The following is a 13989-nucleotide window of genomic DNA, read 5'->3' as shown; positions in this document are numbered from 1 at the left end:
AGATACTTCTCTTTATGACCTCAGTGATCACTTACTTTCTCTCATATTTATAGTATCTTATAATTAAAATGTGATTTGGTTTGCTGTGACATCCCATGATAAATGCTGTAAATTTCTACACTTGCTCTGCATCGTGCAGTTTGCTGCCTGAGTACCACAGTTTTGTATTAAAATCCCAGAGGCTGTAAAGATGCCAGTTTCTGAGCAAGAACAAATCAGATATGGTGGATTTTTTAAAAAAATCATTCTCGGGATATGGTCGCCGCTAGCAAGGCCAGCATTTATTGCCCATCCCTAATTGCCCTCGAGAAGGTGGTGGTGAGCCATCTTCTTGAACTGCTGCAGTCCATGTGGTGAAGGTGCTCCCGCAGTGCTGTTCATAGAATCATAGAAAGGTTACAGCACAGAAGGAGGCCATTTGCCCCCCCGAGTCCATGCCGGCTCTATGCACGAGCAATCCAGATAGTCCCAATCCCCCGCTCTATCCCTGTAGACCTGCAAATTTTTTCCTTTCAAGTACTTATCCAGTTCCCTTTTGAAGGCCATGATTGAATCTGCCTCCACCGCCCCCTCAGGCAATGCATTCCAGATCCTAACCACTCACTGCGTAAAAAAGTTTTTCCTCATTTCACCTTTGGTTCTTTTGCCAGTCACCTTAAAACTATGTCCTCTAGTTTTGACCCTTCCGCCGATGGGAACAGTTTCTCTCTATCTATTCCGTCTAGACCCTTCATGATTTTAAATACTTCTATCAAATCTCCTCGCAACCTTCTCTGTTCCAAGGAGAACAGCCTCAGCTTCTTCAGTCCAACCATGTAACTAAAGTCATTCATCCCTGGAATCATGCTAGTAAATCTTTTCTGCACCCTCTCTAAGGCCTTCACATCTTTCCTAAAGTGCAGTGCCCAGAACTGGACGCAATACTCCAGTTGTGGTCGAACCAGTGTTTTATAAAGCTTTATCATGAATTCCTTGCTTTTGTACTCTATGCCTCTATTTATAAAGCCCAGGATCCCGTTTTTAACCGTTCTCAACCTGCCTGCCACTTTCAATGATTTGTGCATATATACCCCCAGATCTCTGTTCCTGTACCCCTTTTAGAATTGTGCCCTCTAGTTTATATTGCCTCTCCTCGTTCTTCCTATCAAAATGTATCACTTTGGATTTTTCTGCGTTAAATTTCATCTGTCATGTGTCCGCCCATTTCACCAGCCTGTCCCATTACTACCCTCCATCCCTTTTGTCATTTAATCACTCTTGCCCTTAACCCTATCACAGACCTTACCTTTTGTTCTTTCCTCCCCCCTCCCCCCTCCCCCTGGCTCTGTACTGTTAGGGAGGAAATACAGTGGATGTGGTAAACGTGGACTTTCATAAAGCCTATAACAATGTACCACACAGGAGATGACTGGAGAAGATTAAGGGGTATGAAATTAGATGTAGGGTAGCAATTTGGATTTAAAACTGGTTAGAAGGGTAAATGTGAGATGGTACTTTTTGATTAAAAAAAGTAGTAATTATACTTTGAATGGGGATGAATGGATATTGTGGAAGAGCAGAGGAATTTGAGGGTTCAGGTTCACAAGACCTTAAAAGTAGCACCTCATGTGGATAGGGCTATAAAAAAAGCTAATGGACTATTGGATTTTATGGCAAGAGGTATAGAATATAAAAGTGGAGATGTAATGTTGAATCTATTTAAAACTTTAGTAAGACAACAGTTGGAGTACTGTGTGCAGTTTTGGGCTCCACATTACAGGAAGGATGTTGAGGTAATAGAGAGGGTACAGTTTAGGTTCCCTAGGGTGCTGCCTGGTGTGAGGACATATAAATATGGGATGGGCAATAAATGCTGGCCTCGCCAGCGCCGCCCACATCCCATGAACGAATAAAAAAAAATAAAGAAAGACTTGAAAAATTGGGGTTGTTTTCATTAGAACAGAAGAGATCACAGGGTGATTTGATAGAAATGTTTAAAATTATGAAGGAATAGATATTAGATTAATTGTAAGAGATTTAGGCCAAAGAGCAGGAGAAACATTTTTGCACAGAGGGTTGTGAGGCTGTGGAATGTATTACCAGAGTTAGTGATTGAAGCAGAGACCATGTCACCATTTAAGAATAGGTTAGATAGGTGGTTTAAGGAAAAGGGAATAAAGGGATATGGGAACAGGGCAGGCATGTGGGATTGGGACTATTGCTTGTGTGGGGGGTAAACACCAAAGTGGATTGGTTGAGTCAAAGGGCCTGTTTCCGTGTTTTAAAATTCTTTGTATGTAACGTGCCACCATAAATCACTTTACCTAATTATCATTTTCAGACTTCACAATTTACCATTGCACCAATACTGCTTAACCTGTTAAAGAATGCAGTTCTATTTCTAACAATTTCTCTCTCTCTCTCTTTCTCTCTTTCCCTCACATTGCCTTTAATTCAGTTTTATAATTTGCAATGTCTTCATTTTTCTGCTGCATTACAAAATTTAAAAGCAAATGTTTTCACAACTTGCGGCTTCATTATTTAATATTATTAGATGGGCCCAGCCAAGTCATCTACCAATAATGTTTCTTTGCTCCAGCTGGGTCCCTCAATGTGCTCATAGAATCATACAGTAAAGAAGGAGGCCATTCGGCTCTTCATGCCTGTGCCGGCTGTTTGAAAGAACTATCCAATTAGTCGCAGTCCCTTTCTCTTTCCCCGTAGCCCTGCAAGTTTTTCCTTTTCAAGTATTTATCCAATTCCCTTTTGAAAGTTACTATTGAATCTGCTTCCTCCACGCTTTCAGACAGTGCATTCCAGATCATAACAACTCGCTGCGTAAAAAAAATGTCTCCTCATCTCCCCTCTGGTTCTTTTACCAATTACCTTAAATCTGTGTCCTCTAGTTACCGACCCTCCTGCCAGAGGAAACAGTTTCTCCCTAACTACTCTATCAAAACCCTTCGTAATTTTGAGTACTATTAAATCTTGCCATAATCTTCTCTGTGCTGAGGACAACAATCCCTGCTTCTCCAGTCTCTCCACATAACTGAAGTAATGTTCCTGACTTCCTCCTCATTGCTGCATTGCTCCCTTTCTTGCTTTTTCATCATCTTCGCACAGTTATAACCAAATGTAGCGTCATGAGGCTTGAGTAGATGGCAATAAAGCGGTGCGTCGATAGAACTTGTCCTGTATCACGTCGCCGCTTTGCAGTAGAAGTTCCCCGTTCCCATCTGCCTCCAACTATAAAAATGAGGGAGGAATTAAAGCAGCACAATTCAACTGGATGTGAATTGAATTCTATCGGGGGCAATGTGTGTTGTTATTGTTAAATATGTCCTGGCGCTCCCTCTCAACCATGTCTGCAAGTTTTAAAATATCTGTTTGTAAACAAAGTCATAGATTCAGGTATCCTTTTTATCATGACTTCATTTGCATTTTGTACTGTATAATTCAATATCGCTACATTGTTTCCAAAAACAAATGCACTTTATCTGGATCTTCTCATCATTTACAATTATTTTTCCAAGTAATGAGAAAATCTTTTATTCCCATTACAGATTTTAAAATGATGTGGTGCTGCACAGTTAAAAGGCAAAGCAATGGTCATACAATTCCCAATGTTGTAGAACAAATTGTTAATGTATTTAATACTTGTTTCATGTATATTATTTTTTAAATGTAGTTATCAGAAAAGCTGTAGAAATTGTTTGAAAATTGCTTATGTGACCTGGACACTAATTCACTTTATTAACTTTTTATAGTCTGCCTCTGAAGCATGTCAAACATTCTTGTGTCAAGACAACGGAGAGTCTGTTATTATGGTGACTGACCCACCATTTGGGGGCCTGGTGGAGGCCCTAGCTCACAGCTTCAAAAAAAATGTTAGTATGTGGAAGACTTCACGGAATGAAGGTACGGAATATCTGTATGATGTGTATTCAAATGTGTGGAAGAAGAATACTTTGTACTTAGGAACAGGGGTAGGCCATTCAACCTCTTGAGCCTGCTCCGCCATTCAATTAGATTATGGCTGATCTGCACCTCAACTCCATTTAGCTGCCTTTGCTCCATATCGCTTCATACCCTTACCTAACAAAAGTCTATCTATCTCAGTCTTGAAAGCTCCAATTGTCCCAGCATCTATACCCTATTGGGGAGAGAGTTCCAAATTTCTACCACCCTTTGTGTGAAAGAGTGCTTCCTGATTTTGGTCCTGAATGGCTTAGCTCTAATTTTAAGATTACATCCCCTTGTTCTTGACTCCCCCAGCAGCGGAAATAATTTCTCCATACAGGTATCAGCTGTGGCACTCTCGCCTCTGAGTCAGAGGTCGTGGGTTCAAGTTCCACTCCAGAGACTTGAGCGCAAAATCTAGGCTGACACTCCAATGCAGTACTGAGGGAGTGCTGCACTGTCGGAGGTACTCCTCTGTCGGAGATGTTGTCTTTCGGATTAGATGTTAAACCGAGGCATTATTTTGAAGAAGAGCAGAGGCGTTCTCCCCAGTACACTGGCCAATATTTATCCTCAACCAACGTCACTAAAACAGATCATCTGGTCATTTATTGTTGTGGGACCTTGCTGTGTGCAAGTTAACTGCCGCGTTTCATACTTTACAACAGTAATTACACTTCAGAAATATTTCATTGGCTGTAAAGCACTATGAGACATCCTGAGTTGGAAAATGTGCTATATAAATGCACATTTTTTTTCTTTTACCCTATCAAATCCTTTTAATATTTTAAACACTTCGATCAGATCACCCCTCAGTCTTCTATACTCAAGGGAACACAAGCCATGTTTATGCAATCTGTCCTTATAATTTAACCCCCTAAGCCCCAGAATCATTCTGGTGAATCTGCACTGCACCCCCTCCAAGGCCAAAACTGAACGCAGTACTCCAGATGAGGTCTGACAAAGGCTCTATCCAGCCCCCTTGAGACAACAAGTATACACTTGCTTAAACCCAGAGTTAAATGCTTTCAAAAACTATGAAAACAGAGCATTGATAAAATGCAGTGTGAATAGGAGCTGTCAGCTTAAAAGAATTTGCCTCATCATACTGAACACTCCAGATTCTGGTTGATGAATAACTTGTTTATAGTTGAGTCTGGGAGCCACAATCAAAGCTCAGTATTAGATTATGCTGCCTTCAGTTTACTGGACCTGACCTATTTATACTTCAGGATAGTTCCATGAAACAGGGGGCACTTCAAGAACGACTGTACACATAGCTGCTCTCACTGCACAAGCTATCTCATTGCCAGTTCACCCTTTTGCCAAATGTTTTGTGGCATTTCAGGCTCTGCCACCACACTGAATTTAAAAGCAAAATAAAGCACATAAATAGTTTTTCTTCCCTGCTTTTTCCTTCAGTTTTCTCTCCTCACCTCTCATGACAACACTGACTTTTCTGTAGTACATCCACAGCAATCAGCAAGCCTCTGGTATCTTGGCCAGTAAGCTATTTACATGCCCGAGTCTGGACAGTAAGTACTGATGGGCCATCACAATCCTGTCACATGCACATTACCTGCAGGCATTAATAGATCACAGTTTTACTGAAGCCACCTTGAACGTTGGCATGGTTGAAATTGGCATAACTCAACACAAGGCAGGGTTTGAACCTGGTTTGTATGGCTCATTGTTAAGATGCATCAAAGGGTATCTGGATGCAAATTTTAAAATATCGTTACATGTGTAAGCAAAGTGCATGAATAATATCTTTTCACAATGTGTGATGTATTTCATTTTTAAATTTAATGCAGCCATTGTAAAAAAGAATGAGCTGACGAATAAGGGGAAATTACTGAGTAGGAGAGGTGGTGATTGAAGAGAAGAGAACCTGCCAATTTATACTGTTCTGGATGGGCCTCGATCTGGATGTAGATTCAGATCAGTTAGTTTCATTTATAATATCAAAAGTTGTTTTTATACTGCCGATGTTTTAGTTGTGATTTTGGGAGTTGCCTTCATTCATTTACACTTCTCAATCCTGCTTCCTTATTCTAGATGGTAGACTTGTCGACCCAGTTTTTCATGGGTCTGCGAGTCTGCCACCAGGATAAGAAAAGAGAATTTTGCAGTTTAAATGCCGTGCACCGCGGTGCTCCAGGATGCCTGTCTTCTGGGATCAGAACAAAATCAGCCCCAGTGTAAAAGCAGCTAAAATTAACATTGTTTTGTTACTTGAAATATGAGCATATTTTTTTTAAAAAGAGAGCCTTCACAGCAAAATTGTTTGCAGATCTGCAGTGGAATCTCCTGCAGGTAGGTGAGCACAACCAGAGCTAATCAACAACTCCATAGAGTACAATGGTTCCTATGTTTCTATGAGCAAGGAAGTGTCACTTTTTTAAAACCACCAGCCAGGTATGGAGATGATAGTCAGACAGATAGATAAGATATTTCTGAGGAACTCGGCACTTCATTGTCTTCTAATTATGTTTTGTCTTAATTCAGCTGATGATGAAGAGTTACCAATATTTTGGATTTTTCCATACTTTTTTGAACCTCGCATTCTGCAATGTTTCCCAACATTCAGCATGTTGGATTACCAGGTGAGGAGCTTCTCAGTATGTGTTGCTTTCAAACCCTCCGCAAAGGTCATGTTTCATTAAAATCCAATACAAGCTTAAATTTTAGATTAGTGGCACAGGTTGCAACATGACTTAATCTTCAGCTAGTATTTTGTGATATGGACCTAGGAGCTAAGGCAGTCGGTAGTAAACATTGGCCGAGTTTTAAATGTATTTATTCTTTTAGGTGATGTCTGGTTGAAAAACTGATGAATCTTCCAGAACAGAGGAGTTTGAAATTAATTTGTTGGACTACTAAACAGCAGAACCAGCAAATGACAAACTCTACCCCGGCCCACTGCCCTGATCATTGTGAATGGGCAGCTAACAGAGGCCTACGTGATGTGCGGTGTAGTCTGATGCTGCTATGCTCGTATTCAATCTGGGTAATTGGTCTCTGGACGGCAGCTGTGCCTCCCTCCCTGCAACTGCTTCCCCTTTTTACTACATATCTGCCTCATAGATTAGCCCTGCAGCTCTCCTGTTGCTAGCCTAGGAGTTCTGAGCCATGAAGGAGAACTGTTTGGACACATGTTTTGTACGTCACAGGCTCAACTTGCACTGGAACTATGCTCTGCACCGACCTCTAAAGAACACCTCTAAGTCCCAATTTGCACACAGCCAGCAAAGTTTACAAATTCTGGTCCAGGACATTGTGTGCCCAAGTCCTGACGTACTAAATTTTACAACTATACTTTTGGGGGATTTTTGAGATCTGCAATCCAGGTATGCATCATTTAGAATATGTTAATAGAACTTTAAACAGCTCTGGTCCAATTTTATAAGTTTAGTTGAGGCACTGGCCACAGTGTGAGTTTCTCCCATAAAAGCAAGGTGCACCAGGGTCTTTTTGAGCAGCATGGTATTCAACCTGTTCGTGCCACGCTCTCACTCCGCACCATTTTAACAGGCACGTTTTGGTCAGCACCAGAGGCCCTTACCCCAGGCAGGCGAGGGCCTTGAAAATATTCAAAAGTGGGGGTCTGAGGACGTTTGTTCGGCCCCTGACGCTGTTTTAACCCCGGGCTATGCACAGTGCCAATCGCGCCTGGGTAAGCTGACATCAGAATGATCCAATGCCAGAAGAGGTCAAGCAAGGAAAGTTTTTGTAAATTTTTAATGGTTTCCTTGTGGGCCAGGAGGAGCACATGATCTCCTCCAGGCCCAACAAGGAAACCTTGGGCCCACCCTGTCCCGAGCTTTATCCCCTCCCCCAACTGTGATCAGCTGTTTACCTTCCACCCCGAACACTTACCTTTGTCCCCATGACCTTTCCCACAGATCCCGGGGGTTGGCCTCCTGCTGTCTGAAATCCTACTGCCCCCTGCTGGTCTCCACGTCTGGTTTGGGCAGGAGACTCTCTTGGAAAACTATAATGAGGCCCGAGGGATAAAATAGCTCGGGCCTCAGACTAGTGCAGCTGTGCCAGCTTATCACTCGCTCCCCCCTCCCCGCGCATGTTGTCCTTGCGGCCCGAGTTAAATTCAGAGCTATCGTACTGCATGTCACTGGCTGATATCCAGAAAGCAGCCATGGTGCCTTCATTCTGCGGGTGTTCAACAGTGTCTTAATTACTTGAAGTAGGAACAACATGAGGTAAATGGCTGTCAGGAGAACTGGGCTATCCAGTGCATCCACGGCTGCAGATTCCACTGAGAAATCCCCCAAAAGCTGAGATGCACCTTGACCTGGATGCCCCTGCTTCTGTTCGCTGCTCCTCGGTTACCAATTCCACTTTCAAGACAAAAGTGCCATCAAGCTTTGGCACAATGAAGGAAAAAGGGCAATGGTTGTGCACGATGTTTAAAATGATACCTCCCAGAGGGCTGAAAGTTAACCAATTAGGTTTATGCCGTGATTGATGGGCCCGCCAAGAAATGTGAGGAAAATTGAGTACAGTTACTTTTGTCTTTCTCCGGGTTCCATCAAATTTCTTCTTTATTTGTAGCCAGGTACAAGTGAATGCATCGACTCGGTCAACATCCATGCAGCTGGTACCTGTGTTTTTACTGGAGGGTGGCCTTCAGCCACAAATAGGACCACCCTCCTTTGGTGTACCACCTGCATCAGGATCTCCAACCCTTAAGTGTCAGAAGTCGCAGTGCTGCCCATATGTCTTGCTGTGCTATTTTAAGCAATTAGTCAACTTTTCTGTTTCCCACCACAGCTTCCCCTTTTAGGCCCACACTACAGTCTTTTAAAAGCTGCTTCTGCATCATGTTTTGCAATCCCCAGCCAAGTGTGCCCTTAGGTGGGCAAGTTTTTCCTTTGCCTGTAACAAATTCAAAATATATTGCAGAATTGGGCGTCACCTCTGCTTTGAGTGTAAGGGGTACCTGCGCTATGAGCCAGCTCAACCCGTTCTTGCTGAAATTATAGAATCGGGGCTGAGGTGTTAAATTTTCCATTCCCCATAATCAATTGCCTTTTTGGCCTCCAAGTGAAATTCCCAATTTCTGCTGAATTAAGAACTGTTCTGTGCTGGGGGCTCACATGTAGTTTAATGTAGGAGGAATATTTTTTTTTCATGCCAATTTTCTCCTCTCTCCTCTCCTGAAAATATTGTCTCTTTGCTGGCCACCCTCTCCTCCACTGCTTTGCCCGAATAGCTATTCTTCATCTGTGAAGCTTGAGGCTGAGTAGCTGCTCGAATGCTCTTAGTTTAGGTTAGGCAACTTAACATGTCGCCTTTCAGGGTGTGTGGAAGAACTGGAATTTCTTCACAGTGTAAGAGATAATCGGTAACCTAAGACAGAAGAATGTTGCACTTCAGCATTCTTTTGCAGGAGTCGGCTTGCTGGTAAAAACTCAGCCATGTAGAGCTCACCATTTGCAGTGTGGATGATTTGTTGTCCTCTTAGAATCTAATTTATGTAGATTATGAGTGGAGTTCTCCAGAAGTGGAGATCTCTTTCGAAGGCATTAAAAGCAACAAAGCGAAGCTTAAACCACAGATGCTGAAACATGAGATTAAGTGTGTGTGAAATATTTTTTCAAGGAACCAGGGATGTACAAATAGTACATTTACAGATTTGATAATGAGGTATTTATAGTCTGTAACTAGTGCACATCTAGACTAGAGAGGTGGAGGAACTCACTTCAGATAAACTGAAAGAATAGAAGGTACCTCAAAGGCAGTAATAAAGCCAACAGTCAATAATGATGATTTTAATTTTAGGTAGATTACGATAACCATGCATTATACAAGCACGGGAACAGTGGCCGAAAACAATCTCCAGTGCGCATATTTACCAACCTTCCTCCTAAAGACATTATTTTGCCTGCAGAAGAAGGCTACAGGTAAGTCCCAGATTCAAAAATGTCACCTGGTGCAAATATTTTAGTGTTCTAATAAAATACCTTTAACTGCAAATATCCTGAATCAGAGAAACAAACTAAGTAAAATGGTTATTAAAATAAACATTTTGACAATAGTGTACAAAGGTTACTGTTGAGACTTTTAAGAGGTGCCACTTATTATTCAATAAAAAAAAACTGATTGGAGAGCATCAAAGCCAATCCAAATCCTGCCTTTTCCCAACATCCACACTCATGCTTTCCAGCAATAGTCACTGAATACTGATCAGGAATGGGATGCCTGGCTATTATTTTCCCTCTCCATGGCCCAGAGGTGCTTAGGCCAATTGTATCACTCTCAACTGCTTCTCTAGCTGAGATTAACTAACTCATTATAAACCACTGATCAAACCTGGTCTGTATGTTGTAGAACCTGCTGGAAGTGTATGGAGGTATGCTTCTGACAGGCAACATGTCAGAGTCCATGAGGAAAGGCATCATCTACAAGTGGAAGGGGGAGAGGGAAGAAATCAGAAATTGGCGACTCACTTCCCTTCTAAATGGCGACTCCAAGATTCTATCTAAAGTCACTGCCAACAGGCTCAAGTCTGCTCTGGAGTGGGTGATCCACCCTGCTCAGACCCGTGCTGTACCCGGCAGGAAGATCTCTTGATAATCTTGCGTTGCTCATGAATACGATCGCCTATGTGCAGGACGGGGGTGAACACCTGCCTCTTCAGCTTGGACCAGAAGGCCTTCGACAGAATATCCCACACGTACATGATGGACGTGCTCTCCAAACCGCATTTTGGGAGGGAATCCGCGATTGGATCCGATGCTCTACACGGACATTAGTAACGCAGCTCTAATCAACAGGTGGGAGTCAGAGCTTTCTGATCAGATCTGGAGACAGGCAGGGCTGCCTTCTCTCAGCGGTCTTGTTCGTGTATTGTATCGAGCCATTTGCCACGTCCATCAGAAAGGGCGCAGGTATCGGGGGTGACAATCCCAGGCAGCGGAGGCTCTCAGGTAAAGGCCTCCCTGTTCGTGAATAACGAACATCTTTTGCTCCGATCAGTGGTTGGTCCACAGACTGATAGGCATCTGCGACCAGTTCGAGCTGGCGTCGGGGGCCAGAGTGAACTGCAGTAAGAGCAAGGCCATGTTCTTTGGCAGTCAGTGTGGCACCTGATTCTTTGTTCCCTTCACCGTCAGGTCCGGCTACCTGAAGGTGCTGGGGAATCTGGTTCGGGGGGGCCCCAGGCCTGCACCAAGAACTATGAGGAGCTGGTCGCCAAGGCCAAACAGAAGCTTGGTATGTGTGGTTGGGGGCGGGGGCGGTGTGGGGGGGGGGGGGGGGGTTCCCACCCTCTCCGTGACCGGCAGGAACCTGGTAAAAAGGTGTGAGGTGCTCGCAATGTTGCTCCACGTGGCCCAGTTCTGGCCCATTCTCCGCTGTTCCTCTGTCAGTCACCTGAGCTATCTTCCACTTTGTCTGGAGGTCCAAGATGGACCACATCCGCAGGGATACCATATACAAGCCCCCTGACTAGGCAGGGAAGGGGTCCCCAATGCCGTCCTGATCCTGATCCCAGTTTTGTGTGTGGCTGCCTCAGGATGTGTGTAGAGCCCCGATATGCAAACACCAACACTACGTGCTGTGTTTCTACCTGTCCACCACACTGAGAAAATTGGGTCTGGCCACGCTGGCCGAGCAGACGCAGGACATCCCGTGACACCCCCTCCAGTTGGACCGCACCCCACCACCTATTCCGGGTGGAGAAGTTCCTGAGGGGGAACCCCTTTGATCACATGGCCGTCAGACAGTGGTCAGCACGGAACGTTCTGGGGGTCCTGCAGGGAAAGGAGAGGGTGGATCCGATTGTGCAGTTCCCTAACGAAGCGGTCGAAGCTATTTGGCAGACCGTCTCGTTGCCGGAACTGACCAACAGGCGCCAGGATGTAACCTAGATGGTGGTGAGAGGAGCCCTCCCAGTGCAGTCCTTCCAACACGCACGGAATCTTAGCACTACCGCGAACTGCCCTCAAGGCTGCACAGGGACGAGACCATCATCCAACTCCTGGTGGATTGCCCCTTCGTGCAGAAGGTGTGGCGAGAGATACGTTGGGCATGAACCGGTACAGATACCAACAGCTCAGTAACACAGGACGCTGTGCTCTACAGGCTGTTCCCCGGGACGCACACCGAGACAGATATAGACAGATGTAGGTATAGTGATATACAGTCAGGAGGGAGTGGCCCTGGGAGTCCTCAACATTGACTCCGGGCCCCATGAAATCACATGGCATCAGATTAAACATGGGCAAGGAAACCTCCTGCCGATTACCACTTACCGCCCTCCCTCAGCTGATGAATCAGTCCTTCTCCATGTTGAGCGCCACTTGGAGGAAGCACCGAGGATAGCAAGGACACAGAATGTACTCTGGGTGGGGGACTTCAATGTCCATCACCAAGAGTGGCTCGGTAGCACCACTACTGACCGAGCTGGCCGAGTCCTGAAGGACATAGCTGCCAGACTGGGCAGGTGTTGAGCGAACCAACACGAGGGAAAAACCTACTTGACCTTGTTCTCACCAATCTACTTGTCGCAGATGCATCTGTCCATGACAGTATTGGTAGGAGTGACCACCGCACAGTCCTCGTGGAGACGAAGTCCCGTCTTCACACTGAGGACATCATCCAACGTGTTGTGTGGCACTATCACCGTGCTAAATGGGATAGATTCAGAACAGATCTAGCAGCTCAAAACTGGGTATCCATGAGGTGCTGAGGGCCATCAGCAGCAGCAGAATTGTATTCCAGCACAAACTGCTATCTCATGGCCTGGCATATTCCTCATTGTACCATTACCAACAAGCCAGGGGATCAACCCAGGTTCAATGAGGAGTGTAGAAGAGCATGCCAGAAGCAGCACCAGGCATACCTAAAAATGAGGTGCCAACCTGGTGGTACAACACAGGACTACATGCATGCTAAACAGCGGAAGCAACATGCTATAGATAGAGCTAAGCGATTCCACAACCAACGGATCAGATCAAAGCTGTGCAGTTACCACATCCAGTCGTGAATGGTGGTGGACAATTAAACAACTAACGGGAGGAGGAGGCTCTGTAAAAAAACCCCATCCTAAATGATGGCAGAATCCAGCACATGAGTGCAAAAGACAAGGCTGAAGCGTTTGCAACCATCTTCGCCAGAGGTGCCGAGTGGATGATCCATCTTGGCCTCCTCACGTTATCCCCACCATCACAGAAGCCAGTCTTCAGCCAATTCGATTCACTCCATGTGATATCAAGAAATGGCTGAGTGCACTGGATACAGCAAAAGCTATGGGCCCCGACAAAATCCCGGCTGTACTGCTGAAGACTTGTGTTCCAGAACTAGCCCTGCCGCTAGCCAAACTGTTTCAGTACAGCTGCATATCTGGCATTTACCTGACAATGTGGAAAATTGCCCAGATATGTCCTGTCCACAAAAAGCAGGACAAATCCAATCTGACCAATTACCGCCCCATCAGTCTACTTTCAATCATCAGCAAAGTGATGGAAGGTGTCGTCGACAGTGCTATCAAGTGGCACTTACTCAGCAATAACCTGCTCACCGATGGTCAGTTTGGGATCTGCCAGGACCACTCGGCTCTTGACCTCATTACAGCCTTGGTCCAAACATGGACAAAAGAGCTGAATTCCAGAGGTGAGGCGAGAGTGACTGCCCTTGACATCAAGGCAGCATTTGACCGAGTGTGGCACCAAGGAGCTCGAGTAAAATTGAAGTCAATGGGAATCAGGGGGAAAACTCTCCAGTGGCTGGAGTCATACCTAGCACAAAGGAAGATGGTAGTGGTTGTTGGAGGCCAATCATCTCAGCCCCAGGACATTGCTGCAGGAGTTCCTCAGGGCAGTGTCCTAAACTCAACCATCTTCAGCTGCTTCATCAATGACCTTCTCTCCATCATAAGGTCAAAAATGGGGATGCTCGCTGATTATTGCACAGTGTTCAGTTCCATTCGCAACCCCTCAGATAATGAAGCAGTCCGTGCCCGCATGCAGCAAGACCTGGACAACATCCAGGCTTGAGCTGATAAGTGGCAAGTAACATTCGCGCCAG

General features: G+C 44.9%; 1 protein-coding gene across 3 annotated transcripts in view; it reads left to right on the top strand.

The window, feature by feature from the left end:
- Nucleotides 1-13989, top strand: part of zcchc4 (zinc finger, CCHC domain containing 4) — an 85156-nt gene that overhangs the window by 57361 nt on the left and 13806 nt on the right. For 2 of the 3 annotated variants that reach the window (XM_068001105.1, XM_068001280.1), the window contains exons 7-9: nt 3747-3897; nt 6448-6545; nt 9742-9863. In XM_068001105.1, coding sequence (XP_067857206.1) covers nt 3747-3897; nt 6448-6545; nt 9742-9863 — 371 coding nt within the window. Of the gene's footprint in view, nt 1-3746; nt 3898-6447; nt 6546-9741; nt 9864-10573; nt 10733-13989 lie in introns of those variants that run through there. The other variant, XM_068001198.1, reaches the window with a different exon arrangement.

This window comes from Heptranchias perlo, chromosome 1 (genome assembly GCF_035084215.1).
Source record: "Heptranchias perlo isolate sHepPer1 chromosome 1, sHepPer1.hap1, whole genome shotgun sequence".
NCBI classification, from domain to species: Eukaryota; Metazoa; Chordata; class Chondrichthyes; order Hexanchiformes; family Hexanchidae; genus Heptranchias; species Heptranchias perlo.
This window is presented reverse-complemented; position numbering and strand designations above follow the sequence as displayed.